Source organism: Drosophila teissieri, chromosome 2L, assembly GCF_016746235.2.
Source record: "Drosophila teissieri strain GT53w chromosome 2L, Prin_Dtei_1.1, whole genome shotgun sequence".
NCBI classification, from domain to species: Eukaryota; Metazoa; Arthropoda; class Insecta; order Diptera; family Drosophilidae; genus Drosophila; species Drosophila teissieri.
In genome coordinates this window covers 6,135,017-6,152,358 of record NC_053029.1, presented here as the reverse complement: position 1 = coordinate 6,152,358, position 17,342 = coordinate 6,135,017, and the positions used below count along the sequence as shown (strand labels likewise).

The 17,342-nt window shown below is 42.7% G+C and overlaps 5 protein-coding genes across 7 annotated transcripts; 3 read left to right on the top strand and 2 right to left on the bottom strand.

Annotated features, from left to right (window-relative positions):
* The first annotated feature begins 1,629 nt into the window (after window positions 1-1,629).
* On the top strand, window positions 1,630-7,708 carry LOC122622528 (RNA pseudouridylate synthase domain-containing protein 2). Of its 3 annotated transcripts, XM_043801038.1 has the most exons (10): window positions 1,630-1,723; window positions 1,857-2,135; window positions 5,855-6,044; window positions 6,101-6,323; window positions 6,376-6,463; window positions 6,518-6,738; window positions 6,793-6,983; window positions 7,035-7,306; window positions 7,369-7,518; window positions 7,576-7,708. In XM_043801038.1, the coding sequence occupies exons 1-10, from the start codon at window positions 1,685-1,687 to the stop codon at window positions 7,648-7,650; spliced, it is 1,728 nt and encodes a 575-aa protein (XP_043656973.1). In that variant the 5' UTR covers window positions 1,630-1,684; the 3' UTR covers window positions 7,651-7,708. The 3 variants fall into 3 exon arrangements, 2 of the variants coding, with proteins under 2 accessions (XP_043656973.1, XP_043656983.1); XM_043801048.1 differs by lacking the exons at window positions 1,630-1,723; window positions 1,857-2,135; window positions 5,855-6,044 and having other exon boundaries at window positions 6,184-6,323; window positions 6,401-6,463; XR_006326304.1 differs by lacking the exons at window positions 6,793-6,983; window positions 7,035-7,306; window positions 7,369-7,518; window positions 7,576-7,708 and having other exon boundaries at window positions 6,401-6,463; window positions 6,518-6,659.
* A 1,069-nt stretch (window positions 7,709-8,777) lies between these two features.
* LOC122626523 (gamma-tubulin complex component 4 homolog) lies at window positions 8,778-11,385 on the top strand. The gene is made up of 8 exons (XM_043806818.1): window positions 8,778-8,944; window positions 9,001-9,145; window positions 9,200-9,485; window positions 9,549-9,708; window positions 9,771-10,277; window positions 10,341-10,710; window positions 10,769-11,042; window positions 11,146-11,385. Exons 1-8 carry the CDS (start codon window positions 8,876-8,878, stop codon window positions 11,282-11,284), a joined length of 1,950 nt encoding a protein of 649 aa, XP_043662753.1. The 5' UTR covers window positions 8,778-8,875; the 3' UTR covers window positions 11,285-11,385.
* LOC122626514 (conserved oligomeric Golgi complex subunit 4) lies at window positions 11,077-14,163 on the bottom strand. Its single transcript, XM_043806806.1, has 8 exons — window positions 13,959-14,163; window positions 13,163-13,899; window positions 12,790-13,105; window positions 12,609-12,739; window positions 11,943-12,546; window positions 11,701-11,886; window positions 11,411-11,637; window positions 11,077-11,342 (listed from the first exon to the last, which is right to left on the bottom strand). The coding sequence occupies exons 1-8, from the start codon at window positions 14,043-14,045 to the stop codon at window positions 11,300-11,302; spliced, it is 2,331 nt and encodes a 776-aa protein (XP_043662741.1). The 5' UTR covers window positions 14,046-14,163; the 3' UTR covers window positions 11,077-11,299.
* Window positions 14,164-14,422: 259 nt separating this feature from the next.
* LOC122621235 (alpha-ketoglutarate-dependent dioxygenase alkB homolog 6) lies at window positions 14,423-16,042 on the top strand. The gene is made up of 2 exons (XM_043799044.1): window positions 14,423-14,558; window positions 14,621-16,042. The coding sequence occupies exons 1-2, from the start codon at window positions 14,529-14,531 to the stop codon at window positions 15,287-15,289; spliced, it is 699 nt and encodes a 232-aa protein (XP_043654979.1). The 5' UTR covers window positions 14,423-14,528; the 3' UTR covers window positions 15,290-16,042.
* Window positions 15,987-17,289, bottom strand: LOC122621230. The gene has a single exon (XM_043799031.1). It carries the CDS (start codon window positions 16,943-16,945, stop codon window positions 16,070-16,072), a length of 876 nt encoding a protein of 291 aa, XP_043654966.1. The 5' UTR covers window positions 16,946-17,289; the 3' UTR covers window positions 15,987-16,069.
* Window positions 17,290-17,342: the final 53 nt, after the last annotated feature.

Genomic DNA, 17,342 nt, shown 5'->3' with positions numbered 1-17,342 from the left:
GAGAGATCTGATTCACCAGAAGTGAAATTTGCAAAGTAGAGCTTATGACGGTGAAGAGATTTTTAACTTAAAATTGAAAGCTTTTTTCCTTTAATAACTGATTTTCAAAGCACTCAAATTTATGGATAATCGTTCAAAATATATTTTCGACTTTCAAATAAGGACATTCACTAGCCATCCGTTTTTAGCGCCAAAAAGTGGGCAAGAAATAGGTCAGCAAATTAGAGAAAAAGCCTCTTGAAAAATTCCCAACCAAGCTCATGTTGATCATTAGATAAGCAAAGGCCATTGAAACGACTCCAAGATAGTTACATTAGTTTTAATAATTTTTTCCAATTAGCGGTAGCCGAAACACAGAAGGCATTATGTTTGATCAAATTTGGGCTAAGGCTCCGCGAATTGCGTGTTTGACTGCGTGACTTTTGTTTTCCGAAACTCACCCACTTTCGCACGGGCCATTCCATTCAGATCCAGACGCCATGGACTATATGGACTACGAGTGTATGGACTATATAGAGTGGAGGTCTCCTTGAAACGCGGTTGGTCACGAAAGCGAACAACAAAGAAAAGGCTTGCCCGTCATTTGAGGCAACATTTAATGGCCACTGGCTATGGGGCTATATGGCTAAAAAGCTATAGGGCTCATCCTGAATAAACAGGGGTTGGTATGGGTGTGTGTGCGTGTGTGGGTGTGTGCGAGTAAGTTAGTGTGTGTGTGTGTGTGAGGAGTTGACGTTCGTTTGTGAAAACGAAGAAAGTGATTAAATCAGCACGATATTTTGTAGGTGTGCGCCAGCTCACCCATTAAATTTCTCCCCATCCGCATTGGTAAGTGTGTGTTAGTGTGTGTGTGTGTGTGTGTGTGAGCCCGCACACACACCTGCACATTTGAGCTACTGTTCTAAATTGACTTTTCGCCTGGACAAAACTAAAAATGACGGCATCGCGTTTTTTTTTTGTCGCTTTCATAGAAAAGCTTTGCCTCTAAACATGCCCATCAACCGCGTGTTTATAAACAACACAGATCTTTTACCAACCTGTATATAAAGTATACGTAGGGTATATATAGAGTATATATAGAAAGGTGTGCTGGGCCTCGTATTACTTTACCACATGCATGTTCGCACACATGTATGCAGTTACCAAATATGGGAACACGTTAATGTAATTAAGCCTTAAGGCTGGATAAGAAGTAACTCGGCTCGTATATTATACGCGATATTGCAGGCAGTTATAAATTAGCTTCTTTATGACTGCTGCTAATCCTGATTCTCAATTCGAGTGTTCGTTATTTGGGTATTCATTTGAAAGAACTGAATGCTATCAGCGTCCAGCTTGAAGATTTCAAAGTTACATTTCAATATCTAGCTTTTTAAATAGTTCCTTTAAAATCCTCTAGCAATCAGGTTTCTCACAGAGTTCCTGGTAAAAAGACTGGCAAAAGAGTGAAATCTAAGTCTGTATTTGTAAGTAAGCGAAATCATGTGAAAGAACTTTAAGTTGAACCTTAATTCGCATATTGTTCTCCAGCATTTCGAAAACGATTTCGAGTGGTTTTGAAACCTCAGCAAGTTCCGTGCAAATACCCCTAATGCGGTTCAATTGCCGCGAATCAGTGGTTCACTCGCTTATCGATAGGCAATGTTTTGGTTTTGTTCGCTTTCGGCATAAAAACGTTGTTTTCATGCGGTTTTTGCGGCAATTTTGTGGCGTTTTTCCTTTGGCAAGTGCTGTTTGTGCTATGAATTAAAGTAGCTTTTAACTTATTTAGCTAAATCAACGCGTAAAGCGGAGTGTTTTTGTATTTCGAGTTAAAATCTGCGCACGTGTTGACTAACTTGTTGTTACATTTATAGCGTTGCACAGATATTCTTACAAATCGACGGCCGCAAATCAAAAACTATAAACAATTCTCGTGCCTGGCGAAAATGGAAAGCTCGAAACTGTTGAGAAACGCGCAGACCCAACATGGAGATGCCTCCTCCGTGGACGTGGAAAACATATTCCTGTACCGGCGTATGCTGTCCACAAATCCGACTTCTGGAGGCAATATCACCGATCGGGAAGAGTCTCCCGAATGCGTGTGGTTTCCAGATGATACGGATGCGAGTCCACCTGAAAGCGAAGATCCACCGGTGAGTAGTGATGATATCTATTTGTGACCTTCCAGTAACTAGGTTAATGATACTCTAGTCCGGTTACTTAAAGTTTGTTCTAATATATAATATATCATGATTTCAAGAGTACTGATAACTGAGTATATCTAGTCTACTTCTACAAAAGAAAACAAAATTTTAAAAAATATATACGTATGCATATTAATTGTATTTTTCATTAGAAAATACAAGTGTGCATATGTACGATATGGTATGATATTTAAATCGTTTTCTTCATTTTATACTATCAAATGTATAGCAACTTTTAAGAAAGCTACTCGGAATTAGAGTTCGTTTTAAAAAGATAAATAAACACATTATAATATAACACTACAGTTGGAAGTATTCTTATATAACTTTTAGATCATTTAAAAAGTTATTCTTATATAACACTACAGGTACATATGTTTATAACTTATTTACAAGAATATATAAAATTCATCTGGACTTGTGCACATTTTTCTACCATGGAGTGTTCCTCCATTACTAATTCCCATTTATTTACCCGCTTTACAGCGCCAAGTCAGCGAGAAAACCGCGATTTGCGACCAGTTCTCGAACTTTGACCGATTCGCAGCTAGTAAAAGAGCATATTTATCTTGGGGGAATCGAATGCCCAAAACAATTTAGTCGGGTCTGCTAGCAAATTGTGTGGATTCGGATTCCTGTCCTCACTTATGCAGTATTATTGGTGTCGAGGGAAATTTCAATGCAGCAGCTCCAATCGCGCACTTAAAACTTAATTAAAAAGCTAATCAGGGAGTCGCCAATGCAATTTGCTGCATTAATTTAAACAATTAATTAGGGCTGAATTAAGCGTCAAGTTGAAACTTACTTGACGTAATAAAACTAAGGTTTTAAATCTTATAAAAGTTGTCAAACACGTTTGCCCACAGCAAATTAGGGTTTTGATTGAAGCTGAAAGTGGTGGGTTGTATATATTCTTCAGAATATTTGAGTAATTTTGAAGAAGGTTTCAAACAAATTAATACCAATAAGTGAAGGCAAAGCTTAAACATCATTGCGTGACTCCCACACATTCGTGTGCGAAAAATGGGTTTATTTCAGTTTTATTCTATTATCTTAAAGTTTCGACAGTCATAAAATTGGATATAAACATGCGGTGGAGCAGGAAGGAGTAGCTGCACCCAGGCACCTGGAGATTTAAGCTACTTTTACGAGACTTTGAGTCACAAATGCCCCAGTAAAGGAGACTGCAGTGGCTGCAGCAGAGTCAACGTTCTGGCCGGCATAGAAATTTAAAGCCACCCTTAGGCGTCAGTACATTCTTAAAAATTTAGGGCTCTGCTAAGATGTGCAACAAAAACCAGATTTTAGACAAAACCCTTAATGGCCCCACAAAAACCGTACAACCAGGCAGGTTTTTGGGCTTTTTGTTTGCTGGTTGTTCTTCTTTCACCTCAACGTACGTGACAGTGGCAAATGGCCTTAAATATTTAGCCAGTGTGTACACTTAAAGCGCAAAGCCGTTCCTAATTCTCTCTCGCTAATTAAACAATCAATAAACTAAAAACCGACCTCCTCGGATTAACATGGTGTATGCATACGCAAATATACATACACATGTAGGGGGATGATTCAAGGATATCGTCTGGGTTATCGTGCTCACGCAAGGAGTTAAGTTATGTGTGGGGACCAACTGGACGGAAGTCGGGCGGACGGACTCGTTTCACTTACCTACGTATATATTTTACCGCGGATTTGTCATAATTAGTTCTTTTTGGGGGGGCCTCAGCGGGTTTCTAGTGTCCCGCCATCGCGGTGGCTGCCTAACGAGCTACTTTTGTCAAGTTGGTCTGTTGGTCGTGATGTTTCCGCAATTATTAGTGTCAGTGCCTTGTGCTTTCAGCAGGGCGGGTGGGTTGGTTCTATGGGTATCCTAAGTGCGGTCCTCATTGTTTCCGCGATGCGCCTTTTGGGCCAGTCGTTTTCATAATTCTTACAATACCATGTAAACACACATTACGAAAACCGCCGTGGTTGGCGGCTGGAGGATACTGGTACTGGTACTGGGTTGCAGGAAGAGGAAAATCCCTCTAAGACTTGGTCCGCTGCAGTCCTTGCCATTTTCCATTCCACTGGCACTGGCTTGCGCCATCAAACTGAGGAATTAAAAAGGAGGAACGGCGGCTTTTGGGCTAAGTGGCTTTGCGGATCAGGACCACTTTGCGCAATTAACTAAATTATAAATGTATAGAAAAGTAGTAATTAGGAACACATAAGCCGTGTGATTTGAACATTGGAAGTATCTTTAATTTTTGCCTTTTTAAAAACTCTTGCTTGGCTTTTTGCACGGAAAAAAAAATTTTATTTCTTTTAGTTTATTAACAGTTGGCTGTTTTGAATAGGAATTCAAAACAATTTTATGATTAGGTTTGATTGTATCTTTATTGTAAGTTATAATACAATCCTCAACGATTTTAATTTTTGTTTTGTGGCAATGTTTATATAACTGACTTGGAACAATCAAATGTAGATTTCAGACAATGAAACCGGTAAAAAATGTAATTGAAGTGAAATAAATATTGAATATTTGTCAATGAATTTCCATGATTCAAGTTAAAATCATAAAGAAAATAAAAAAACCTTTAGAGATGGCACTTTTAAATCCTTTGTGAAATCTCCAAAGCGCCAAATTAACGCAATGCTGCTCCCCAGTAAATTGGTCTGGCAACGCCGTGACAAGGTTGCGTGTGTTATCAATGTAGGTGAATGTGAAGAAGAAGAAGCGTGGGTTTGTTTACAAAACAGCGGCAAGCCAACATGTAAGTTGTAAGCTATAAATTGTTTGTGTTGTTTTTACCCACAAGAGACGAGCATAAAACGCCACCGCAGGATGAGCTTTTTCTAAAGTTCATGCAGGAGCACAAGGACACCGCAAGGACCTCTACGCGTGGCTACAGATTGGAAGTGAATGTTGCTTGCCCATTCCTATAATAATTTGGATGCATTGAAATGTCATCAAGAAATGTGATAAGCAGCAAGGACGACAGAAGAAGCTACATCACTCAGTTGATAATTCAAGCGATGATCGGTACAATGAACTTAGAGATTCTCGAAGCTTGCATGTAGAATGTGAAAGAAGTAGAAGATCGCAAAAACGATGGAGTTCATGATATAAAAGCATCCGAATTGCACAGTCACGACAACAGAAACAAGATAAAAGACTTCTGGAAGCTGGAGGAAGCAGAGCAAATGGAGTGAAAATTGTGGTAGCTTCAGCCACCCACCAAATAGAAGGAAAATAGAGTCCTGTTTAATCTGTTTTATTATGGACTTTTGTCTATGTTTGCTTCCTGGCTGGAACATATTGGCTGGTAGACCAGTAACTAACAGAATTCTGCTGGTTCGAAGCCAATTTGGTAGTTTTTGTTTTCCTTTTCGTGTCCAACAAGGAAAAGCAAACAGCCTGTCTGAAAATTATGCTTGGCCAGCGGAAAGAAAGGAAGGAGTTGTTGGCACACAAAAACCTGAAACAAGGCTCCTATGTGTTAAAAGCTGATAAGGTGATAAGCATATATGTACACATGTATGTTGGCTTTGGCACGGAATGCTTTCCTATTATCTGCATCCTTAAATCCTAGTGATTTTCTAAATAGTAAGCAGCTATCCAGCTTAAATCAAAAACTATAAAATTTCAAGGTATTTTTTATCACTCTATTTTATTTATCTTACAGATTCCCATATCAGAGGAAAAGTCTGAAACGCAAACAAATGAAACTCTGCCGGAAAAACGAAAAGCTAGCGGCGCAGATGAGGAAAGCAGATATGTGAAAAAAGTAAAATTAGATGCCAATGGGCTTAAAACCAAGCGTCCTGGATTCAGCGATGAAAGATACGACGAAACTTCGTATTATTTTGAAAACGGTATGCCGAAACCATTAAAAACCAATATCCTAAATTAGTATTATCACAATCTATAGGTCTGCGAAAGGTGTATCCCTATTTTTTCACATTCACCACGTTCGCCAAAGGACGTTGGGTTGATGAGAAAATTCTGGATGTATTTGTGCGTGAATTCCGAGCTGCACCGCCGGAGGAATATGAGCGCAGTCTGGAGGCAGGAAAATTGACTGTTAATTATGAGAAGGTACCCAAGGACTATAAGATCAAACATAATGATCTGCTGGCCAATGTGGTTCATAGGTAAGCATCAGTAGGAAACCTCATTTGAATATGCAACACATTTGCATTCTAGACACGAAGTCCCTGTTACTTCACAGCCCATCAAGATAGTGTACATGGACAAGGATATTGTGGTTGTGAATAAGCCGGCATCAATACCAGTGGGTATACTAAATTAAACGCAATCGAATATAATAACAATCGCATTTCTTCAGGTACACCCTTGTGGGCGATATAGACATAACACGGTGGTTTTCATTCTGGCCAAGGAGCACAATCTGAAGAATCTGCGAACCATCCACAGATTGGATCGACTTACTTCTGGTCTTCTCTTGTTTGGACGAACTGCTGAGAAAGCCCGCGAGCTGGAGCTGCAAATCCGAACTAGACAAGTGCAAAAGGAGTATGTTTGCCGCGTTGAGGGACGCTTTCCAGAGTAAGTCAGAAATATATCATTAAAATATTGATTCATTTGGCATATCTATCTCAGTGGCACAGTTGAATGCAATGAGAAAATCGATGTCGTGAGCTACAAGATCGGTGTTTGTAAGGTTTCACCCAAGGGCAAAGACTGTAAAACCACATTTAAACGAATTGGCGAAGTGGGTAGTGATAGTATTGTTTTGTGCAAACCACTTACAGGACGAATGCACCAAATACGCGTACATTTGCAATATTTGGGTAAGTCATAACGAGATAATTCCATGCAATTATAACACTCGTATTCAACAGGCTATCCCATTTCAAATGATCCCTTGTACAACCACGAAGTTTTTGGACCATTAAAAGGAAGAGGTGGAGATATCGGTGGAATAACCGAAGAACAGTTGATCAGTAACTTAATTAGCATTCATAATGCCGAGAACTGGTTGGGCTTGGAAGGGGATCAAATCGTATCAGCGAATATAAAAGACGGAGCAACAAGTACTTCAGTAGTAGAAAATCCTATCAGTAGTGGGACTGCCACTTCTGTTATTGTGGAACCCCTTGTGCCAAGTAACGAAGTAAGTAATTTCAAATATGTTTACAATTCTGGAGAATACAATGTTTTTACTCTACTGCACAGACTGCCACCCAAACGTGCTATGAAGAGCCAGACAGGTCGTTTGATCCACAAAAGGCAACTTCGGACCCTCAATGTTCCGAATGCAAGATAAACTACAGAGACCCCGGCCCAAAGGATCTCATAATGTACTTGCATGCATGGAAATACAGGGTTCGTTGTAAACTCTGCCTTCTAAGGGTTTATTTTTAAATGAAAACTTATTTACAGGGTGTTGGCTGGGAGTACGAAACAGAACTGCCGGACTGGGCTTGTAATTCGAATATTGATTACGATCGATTGTAAATGAAAGAATTCCTTGCAAACATGACGCTTAAGTAAAAAGTTTAATTTTTACAGAGTATACAAAAATTGTGTTTCCATATTAAAGCTCTTTGTTTTTTTTTTGTAGCATTGATTTATTTGCCATATACTAAATTTTATATTTAAAATGAATGCGGTTTTCCTCCTTTTGCTTGGTTTGCCAGTTGCATCGATTGGACAGCTGCGAAATAATTCAGTCGAAGATATTGATCCCGAAGTACTGAATCATTTTCTGAAGCAAGGAGATGTCCTCGTCGAATATTATTTATCGTCTTGCAGCGGATGTCCTAGGATGCGAACCATCCTGGATGATACTCTGCAAGAACTTCATCTTACCACTCTGCGCGCAGTAGTTTCGATTGACTGTAGAAAATACTTTAAACATTGCATAAGAAGGCAAATTAATCAATATCCGCAATGGCTTTGCATTGAAAAAACTGGAAGTATAAGAGTTATTGATAAATCAGAAACCCTCTTTGAATCAATAACTAAATACCAAATATCAAATGATAATTCAACATATAATAGTTTTCCGATGCAAGTAAACGAAAGCCACTGTATAGCTGGCCAGGTATTTAGGCTAAGTTATAATAACTTTTACTCCTATGTGAACAATGGAACCTTCTTCGTTAAATTGTATTCACCAAATTGTGTGTCTTGTATCGTTTTTTATGCAATTTGGAAAGAACTTGCTTCAGAATTGGTAAATGAAACCAGTGTTTGCATTGCGGAATATGACTGCACAAGTGGAATGCAAATTTGTGAGAACTTGCAAATTTCGCGAGTTCCTTCCCTTCTTTGGTTTAGAAATGGAGAAAATGTGAAAAAGTACATTGGACATCTTGATAAAAAGGGCTTGAGAAGTTTCGTTTCCCATATGATCAATCAAGAAAACCCATCTGCTCGTCAAAGTACTTTTCTAATTTTTTTTATGTTTATGATCGAACTATGTTGCACTGCACTTATGTTTGATAATGATAATGATAACGTTTTATAAAACATAACACAAAAAACAAGCAAATTAAATTTAAGTAAATTAAATTTGAGAATTTTAAAAATGTTCAATAAATAGTTGGCGGGAAGGGAATGCCCCCAATTCTGTCGATTAATTGGTTCTTATCGATAACCAACGGCTCAGAAGCTGTGTCATCTCTGTCGGACATCTGGCGCAAATGAAATACAAATCCCGAATTATAGCAGCGAAATAATGATACACGATTTGCTATTGGCTTGCAGGAGCCATAATCCGGAGAAGCTAGGAATAAAAGCATTCCATGTAAGCAAAACGATCCCAGCGAATTACTTCCAAAGCCTTACACGCCAACTTTCCAGGACACCACAGTCATTGACCAGTTTATACATCCTTCCGAGAGGGAGATATTTATGAGCATTTTGAAAATGATTAAAGTTTACCAAGAAGTCGAAGAGTTTACCCATTCGATGGGTACGCAGTCCAATACACTTGAAGAACTTCCAGGTATAAATGGCAACATGCATATGCTTAAATAGATTTTAAGTTGTTCTACCGCAGATCTTTCGCGCGGTTACTACTTGCTCAATTTGGCCAAGGGCATTGAAGTGGCTCTGGAGGAGTACTACGCGGAGATCACTCGTCTGGAGAAGTATTGCTTTGGAAACCAGCGCACCTCGCTCTCATATGTCCACGATGCCCTGCAAGTCAAGTTGCCACTGCTGGTGTTCCTGCGTAACCTCATCATGGAGGTCCAGGTGCTGAAGTTAAGAGGATGCTGCTTGCTCCATTACCTTAATCAACAGTCCCAGAACGGCGACATTCAGCTGGAGAAGGCTATGAAGAAGCAAGTGACAACTAACATACAAAAAGCCTTGTTTCTATAATCCGAATGCTCTCCATTATGCAGAATTATTAAGCCTGTTAAGAACGCGTTTTTCTCCAGCCTGGCTCGCTGGCTGTTATTTGGGGTGATCGACGATGTCCACTCGGAATTCTTCATTAAATTCATTTCAACGGATGCGGTTGATGGTAGCTTATTCAGCAAATCAGCCAGTAGCTCCCTAATGGTAGGAACTTTACAAATAATTACCATAAACGTATGTTATAAATAGCACATTTTCTTTGCCAGAGCGCAGAGAAAAACCCAGAGGACTACATATGGCAATACGAGGTCAATTTGTCGCAGCTGCCAGGATTTCTGTCCTTCGTTTTAGCTGAAAAAGTTCTGTTTGTGGGACAAACAGTGCTGGTATTCAAAATGCGGCGCAACGTAAAAGTAAAAGACAAAACAGACCAACTGGCAGTAAAACTGGCTGAGTTGAATCGTGATGATATCTATCAGCTGTGGAACGGCAGGGAGTCCGAATTCTTCCAAATGGTTGTTGATCTGTGCAACGATGACACAATCAATGTGTTTCGCGTCGAAAATGTTATTAACGATATCAAGAATTACGTTAGCACCCGCTTGTCGGAGATAGCTGTGAATGAAGTGGATCTGGAGCGGCAGATGTCACTGATAAAGGACTTCTTTTTGTTGGGCAGGGGAGAGTTCTACTTGGAGTTCTGCTCTCAGATGATCGGTAACATGGAAACATATCGCGAAGAGCGTTTTAAAAACGTCACTAGATCATTTGAGGTACTATTTAACCGTATATTCTTTAATATGTATATTACATGTACATTTTTACCTTATACTCAGATTGCAGCTACTGTTACGGGAATCTCAGATGACTTGGACAAGTTTTCACTTAGCTGCCAAAGACCCACTGGTGAACCAGATGAAAACTCCGACTTTCATTTTCTGCAAGGCCTCAGTCTGAAGTACGAGTACGAGTGGCCATTGAATCTTTTGTTCTCCCCAAAAACTATTGAGCGGTACAACAAGATATTCAGATTTTTACTGATCATTCGAACTTTTCAATACGAAATACAAAGGGTCTGGGCCAAGCAGACTTGGAAGGCAAAGAGTGTGGATGTGCCTTTAAATAGTAAAATCATAAGTCTTCGCAACTATCTTATGTTCTTCCTGAACAACATGCAGTATTACATTCAAGTAGATGTGCTTGAAAGTGAGTTTTTGTACGTAACACTAAACTGCTAAGAAAAATAACTCGCATTTTGTTACAGGTCAATTTGGAATTTTGTTGAATGTGATCAAGAACAAGACTGATTTCGAAGAAATACAAAGGGCTCACACTATATTTTTGGCAAATGTTCTTTCCCAATGCTTTCTGCTTACCGAATCGGAGAACCAAATGAATGTCACCGGGTGCCAAAACCAAAATCCCATTTATGGAACCCTTCTTAAACTCTTTAGCATATGTGAGGAGTTTGCGCGAATGACCCAAACGAAGAATCCGCCCGATGACTTAGTGGCTGAAATCGACCGACTCAATGAAAGGTATGTCCTTACATTTTGTTAAGCGAGTGATAAATAATGTCAATCGTTAATTTACTTTATCAATTATCGTGGGTAATAGTAATAAAACTTTGTTTTTTTTTAGTTTTGGTGTTCAAATTGCGAGCCTTATCCAACTATTAGTCGATGTAAAATCAGCATCTTGCTTGGGTCCGCTTTCTCAACTGCTTTTGCGATTGGATTTCAATCATTGGTTTAGTGCCAGTCATAACACGTCCGCATGAATAAAATGTTTTTGCCTAAAGTTGGAGTCGCTTTATGTCTTCTATACGAAAGTCGTTTCTGCAAAACAATCGTACGATTAATAAAACTGAAGAAAATGTTATATTTTAATAAGTGTTCACTCTTACCTTAACGTTAAAAATGTGCGAACTTCGTTAGGTGTTAGATGCCAAGTTGACATCTCTTTGTTATTCTCGGGATTCCAATACTCTGCAAGCTCCGAAATCTTGTCCAGATTGAGAAGGGTAGCAATTTGGGAAATACGTGTCATCTTATCCCTGACCGACCAAGATGTTGCTCCTGTCAGGTAACTGCCCAAGGCACGAACTTCCTGATCAAGCACCAGACCGCCGAGCTTTTAAATAGAACATAATCTATTATTAATCCGCAGGTTTAATTTTCCTGCTTGGTTACATACTCTGTTAAAGCTGATTTTTTTAATAGCCCGTTCCAATTGAATAGTCACTTCGGTCGCCAAAATGCTAACGAGGGCATCATAGTTGCGCGGACTCAATGAGTTCTTAAAAGAGTTGAGGAGTCCATCCAATTGCACTATGAAAAACTGGACGAACGTCTCTCCAGCTTCGTAAGCAGCAAGTTCCTCCTAGAACAAGAGATTGCATTAAGTTCTCATTTAGATTCCTGAGTCCTAGCTCTTACCTCATTCAAATTGTGACTGTAGTTCAAGAACTGATTGATCCAGGGATTGAGTCGTGGCTTTATAACACTGGACCGCAGCTGCTGCATTCCAAAATCAACCGTGGCTTTCAACGCATCCCGAACTGCTTTAAGTTCCGTGAGGCAGCTGTCCAGCAATTGACGCTCCACCGGCGTCGTTTGTGGAAATGTGCCAGCAATTTCTTGTTCCATCGTCTGACACAGTGTCTCAATATACTCCGTCGATATGTCGGCATTGTTTAGCTGCACCAGAAAGTTGGCTCGACCTCGATCGGCATCGCTGGAATGTAGTTTTCCCTGCTGCAGGGTCGTTTGGATAGCATTATACGCCTGAGCCAAGTCGATGTAGCCCGATGGGTAGCCGCTTTTCAAGGGCGCCTTAAGTGCGCTCACAAAATCACCATCCAGGCAGGCAGCAACGTTGTTGATCACAGCACAGGTTCCGTTTATCGACTGGGTTGTCAAGGCCCTTCGAATAGATTTGCGAAGAATGAAGAATATATCGTCCACCATGGATGAACACTGCTGCCCAGACTCGTAAGTGTCCAAGCCGATGGCCTTAAGAACGCTCTCCTCCATGAAATATCTACAAGTATATATATGCATTTAGAACCGTTTAAGCAGTTGGAAATACTTTTCGAAATCTACCTTTCCAGGAGCAAATAGGTACTCAGAATTTCCTGCATCTGGCGGCGCAGATCGGAGTTCTTCATGATCTTTTCATAGCGTTCCATTATCTCCAACTGCTCCTTTTCTGGTACACACGTCTCCACATGAACCTGCAATTCTTATAGTTATAATATATTCCATAAGAGCATTTTCGCCTTGCCTGTAAGCGTCGACGCATAAATCGGAAGTACAACTCGACCCTGGCGTGCATGACTGTTATTTCAGCTATAATGGCATCGATTTCCTTGGGGTTTAGCTTGTCCACCGAGCCGCCAGAGGGTTTCCTATAATGACCCAGTGCCTGGATACTGTTGCTCCCGAGAGTTCCGCCACCGGCCGACCGCTGAGTGGACTCATTTACTTGCTTGCTGCGGTACTGAATCTGCCGGTTCTTGTTGAACTCCATTAGAAGATTCTTAACCTCCGTATCGCATTCATGCTGCAGAATGGCCACCATGTCGATCAGAGACGATGAACTGCAGGAGAGTCACACATTTAAGAAGATTCTTTCTTGCCATAACTAAGCTACCTACGCTTGTCCGTAGAATGCTTCGATTATCGGCTGATTGACTTCCACCACCCTTGCGAAGTTTTCCAGAATAGCAGTCAGTCGATCTGCGTAGGCCAATTGCAGGCGTGATTCCGCCTTGGCTATGTCCTGGGCGTTCCTTAGTTCCTTTTGAGCCTTGTTTGCCAACTTCTGGCAAATGTAGAGCGAGAACTTTTCAATCCCAGTGCGATGGCAACCAACAAGGGGAAAGATTTTGAAGAATCTTTCCACAGAGGCCAAGTCATCGGCTTTGACCGCCTCATCGAAGCGCTTGGCAATCAGGACACGGGTCTTCTCGGTGGCATCCTCCAGCGTCTTGACCGCATCGCTAACCGACGTAATGGAGCCCTGAACGTCGTCGGCGGTGCGCCGCAGCAGTTGCTGATCCATCGCCAGGAAGCGGGCGATGTGGGTGGCGCTCTTCTCGTAGTCCTCCTCGCCGATGGCCTTCACCACGCCCTGGCTGCACAGGTGCAGGTCGATCAGATCGTGCACCCGCTGCTGGCACTCGGAGGCGCGACACCTGGCCAAATCCAACCGGCGCACCTTGGCGCTCACCGACTCGGCCAACTGGGCGGTGTTTACAATCTGGTCGTTCAGCTTGTTGGAATCGCTGTCCACCGTGTGCAGCAGGCTGAGCGATCTCCCAATGCCACTCATTCTGGCCTCAATCTGACATTGTTTGGCCAGCAGCGACTCCAGTCTCTCGTTAACTTTTGCCTAAAACGATGGAAACACATGAGACTCAAGTAGAGTTTTGTATTGACTTGGCATTCCACCTCTTCGTCGGCAATCCGCTGCAGGGTTTCGTCCACTTCCTCATTTGTGCCGATGTCTAGAGCACCCAGTTGTTCAAGAACACTCATCCTGCTGCCGTCGGTCCGGATTTCCGGATCTTCTATATTTATTGATCCTGTTTTCCAATTGGATAAATGATCGGATACGTGGAATGAAAAATTTGTTTTGCTTTGGAATAGCGATGGCAGTTTGCCGTTCTGGGTTGGATGTATCGAAATGTGGTATATCGATAGCTCAAAATGCTGGCAACGCTGTTTAAATGCTGTTTAATTCAAATTAAATGAATTTAAAAGGATGAATCCTCGAATCGAGCTCAAAGAATTTATATTCCGAAGAAGTATAACTATTTATTCTTTAATCAAATACAATCTTTCAAAGCTGCAAGCTCAAAAGTAAAAGTAGCAGTCAGACCAAACGTTACAGAAAATACGGGCACCCTCGATTTCCTGAACAGCTGATGCAGAATTCAAAGCTTAACAAAAGTATTGATTTGCAATTAAAGTAGAATTAGCTTTAGCGTAGCATACCGATAGATAAGCGTAGGCCTAGTCATGGATTTCACGGGCTTTGAAGTGCGCAAGGCAAGCTGATCACCCCATGAATCTCGTGTGAAGTCCTCGTTATCCTCGCTTATCCTTTCCAGTGCCCACCGACTGTCATGTACATTCCGAACTTCATCACTTCCGAGGAGGAGCAGCGCATCCTGAGCCACATCGAGCGGACACCGAAACCTCGATGGACGCAGCTGCTGAACCGCCGGCTGGTCAACTACGGCGGTGTGCCGCATCCCAACGGAATGATTGCCGAGGAGATTCCCGAGTGGCTGCAGACCTATGTGGACAAGGTCAACAATCTGGGTGTGTTCGAGTCGCAGAACGCCAATCATGTTTTGGTGAACGAGTATCTGCCGGGTCAGGGAATTCTGCCGCACACAGATGGACCACTATTCCACCCCATCATCTCCACCATTTCGACGGGCGCTCACACTGTGCTGGAGTTTGCCAAGCGTGAGGACACCACTGTGGAAGCAGAAGCTGGTGAAGATCAGCCGCCTGAGATGGCCCGTGAAGTGCGCTTCAAGCTGCTCCTGGAACCGCGCAGTCTGCTCATCCTGAAGGACACGCTGTACAGCGACTATCTGCACGCCATCTCCGAGACCAACGAGGATGTGCTCTGTGACCGCATCTGCAACTACGATCTGTGCGAAAACACCTACAAGATCGGGGATCACTTAGTACGCCGATCTCCGCGCATCTCCCTCACCATCCGCAACGTGCCCAAGACCAGCAAGATGAAGCTCAAGTTCTGCTAGGTTCATTCCGCCATTAAATGTTGTTTGGCATTAGAGATTACAGATTACACAGACACACAGATGTTGACTAGCCGCACGTTAAACGAACCCACTGAAGAGATCCCTGGGATCCAAGAACTATGATAATCTGCAACTCGTATCTTCCGCTAGATGTTTAAGCACTCCGCACTAGCAGCACACTTGTTCGCAAGCAAATCCATGTTGGCCCACACAAAAGTGCTTTATTTATACCGCTAGCATTGTGTACATATATATAAATGTTTGTATTACGTATTACGGAGCAATAAGTTGGCCTGATCGGCGGACAGGCTCGAGCTGTATCCTCAGAATCCACCTGTCCGCCGGCGGCCTTTAGATTTAGTTGTGCGAGCAATTAATGGATGCAATCCATGGCCTAGATTTGTGAAATATGTGGTTAACTTTGTATATGGGTATGCGCACCAACTGATTTTGGTTATGATTGGCCCAAAACTGTGCAGATTATACAGAATTTATGCAAGATCTTTATGATTAAAAATGTTCCTTACGTTAACTACTAAGCAAATCAATTGTAACCAAAGAAAATCATAATGATGATCAGTTGGCGAGGTACCCCTTATATGTATGTTGAATGGAGCAGCCAGCACACTGGCTGCACACTCGTGTGCTCCATGCTCCGGCCTCCCGTGTCCAAGTGTATTTTTCTAACCGTTTTTTCCACCGCGCACCGCAAAAAAGAGCGAAGAGTTGCCAATAAACGTTATCGTCCACCCACTCATCCGTTTACAACGCCTTAATCCACTAGGCCTCCGCATCCTGCCACTCCAGCCGGAACTCGCGCTCAAAGACCAGGCGGTCGTACAGCCGCACCTCGCTGATCCTCGCCGAGATGTCCAGCCGCAGTTCGCTGACCGCCAGGTGGAAGTTCTGACGGACCGTTCGCTGTTTGTCCGGTGTCAATTGATTGAGAGGTTTCCGGAAGATGCTGATGATGCGCTGCAGATGGTACTCCACGCTGGCACAGCGACCGATGCAAACCCACAGGTTCTCCGGATCGTGGATGTTACCCGGGAAGCGGGTGCGCTGATCGAAGGGCGCCTTGCCGGACAGCAGAGCTCTCACCTCGGCCACGATCTCCTGGTGCGTCCTCAGGTCGCGGGTGCTGAGGGTGGTGAACTCATACTTGTCGCAGAAGTACATGAGCTCGGAGATGGCCACCCACGACTGGGAGCAGAGTGTGGCATGGTGATTCGACCAGTTGGTGTAGCCAGCTGGACTGGTTGACTTGGTGGCCACGGCAGCGGTTGACGAGGAACTAGCATTCGGAGTCGGAGAAGTGCTCGGTGGGCTGCCTGTCTTGGGTTTGGGCGTATCCGAACCATTTATGATGGACCTTCGCTCTGTGCGCTGCAGCTGCTCCATTTCCCGCTCGTGCTCCTTGGCCCTCAAATAGGCCTCCTTCTTCTGCTGCAGCTCCTGCAGCTTGGTCATCTTCGGTGGCGACAAGGACTTTGTGAAGATCGAGGGCGATGGCGGCAGAGGAGCAACCGGCTCGCCGTCTGTGTGAGCAATCGGAGAGCCGTTTGTGTCCAGCGATGCACTGCGTCCGTACTTGGCCCGGTAGCGCTCCAGCGTGTCCAGCGAGAAGCTGAGCTCCTTCTTGATGGCCTTCTGCATGGTTCTGGTTTTCTGGCTTTATGTAATCACCTTGGGTGCTTCGATGCTCCGAATTGCACGCGTTCCCTTCGAGAATTTACAGGCGAATGCGAGCACACATTCCGCATAAAGAGAGGCCGATCTCTTTATTTTTATCTTTTATCAATCGGCGGCGAGCCATGTGCACTTTATTTCGGTCTCTGCCAATACATTTTGATCGCATTCGCATACGAATGCGTGCGGATACGTTTGGATTTGAAGCACCATTTGAAAAAGATTCATAGATGCAGATACTCGCAGATACTCAAATGCCGAACGCACAATTTGGGGAACTCTCATGACGAAACCGAAATTTCGGATGGGTTCAATTCAGATCAAGGTTGGGGTAAGGAACTTCAATAGGAAAGCAATCCTTAAC

Excerpts from the sequence above, each read along its gene's own strand:
- LOC122626523 (XM_043806818.1), top strand. The coding sequence starts at position 8,876 with ATGATACACGATTTGCTATTGGCTTGCAGGAGCCATAATCCGGAGAAG. Across the intron at positions 9,709-9,770 it reads CAGCCAGTAGCTCCCTAATG|AGCGCAGAGAAAAACCCAGA; the intron begins GTAGGAACTTTA and ends TTTCTTTGCCAG. Across the intron at positions 11,043-11,145 it reads ATCGACCGACTCAATGAAAG|TTTTGGTGTTCAAATTGCGA; the intron begins GTATGTCCTTAC and ends GTTTTTTTTTAG.
- LOC122621230 (XM_043799031.1), bottom strand. The coding sequence starts at position 16,945 with ATGCAGAAGGCCATCAAGAAGGAGCTCAGCTTCTCGCTGGACACGCTG.
- LOC122622528 (XM_043801038.1), top strand. The coding sequence starts at position 1,685 with ATGCGGTTTTTGCGGCAATTTTGTGGCGTTTTTCCTTTG. Across the intron at positions 2,136-5,854 it reads CTGAAAGCGAAGATCCACCG|ATTCCCATATCAGAGGAAAA; the intron begins GTGAGTAGTGAT and ends TTTATCTTACAG. Across the intron at positions 6,984-7,034 it reads CGTACATTTGCAATATTTGG|GCTATCCCATTTCAAATGAT; the intron begins GTAAGTCATAAC and ends CGTATTCAACAG.
- LOC122621235 (XM_043799044.1), top strand. The coding sequence starts at position 14,529 with ATGGATTTCACGGGCTTTGAAGTGCGCAAG. Across the intron at positions 14,559-14,620 it reads CGGGCTTTGAAGTGCGCAAG|TGCCCACCGACTGTCATGTA; the intron begins GCAAGCTGATCA and ends TATCCTTTCCAG.
- LOC122626514 (XM_043806806.1), bottom strand. The coding sequence starts at position 14,045 with ATGAGTGTTCTTGAACAACTGGGTGCTCTAGACATCGGCACAAATGAG. Across the intron at positions 11,638-11,700 it reads AAAAAATCAGCTTTAACAGA|CTCGGCGGTCTGGTGCTTGA; the intron begins GTATGTAACCAA and ends TCTATTTAAAAG. Across the intron at positions 11,343-11,410 it reads CGCACATTTTTAACGTTAAG|AAACGACTTTCGTATAGAAG; the intron begins GTAAGAGTGAAC and ends ATTGTTTTGCAG.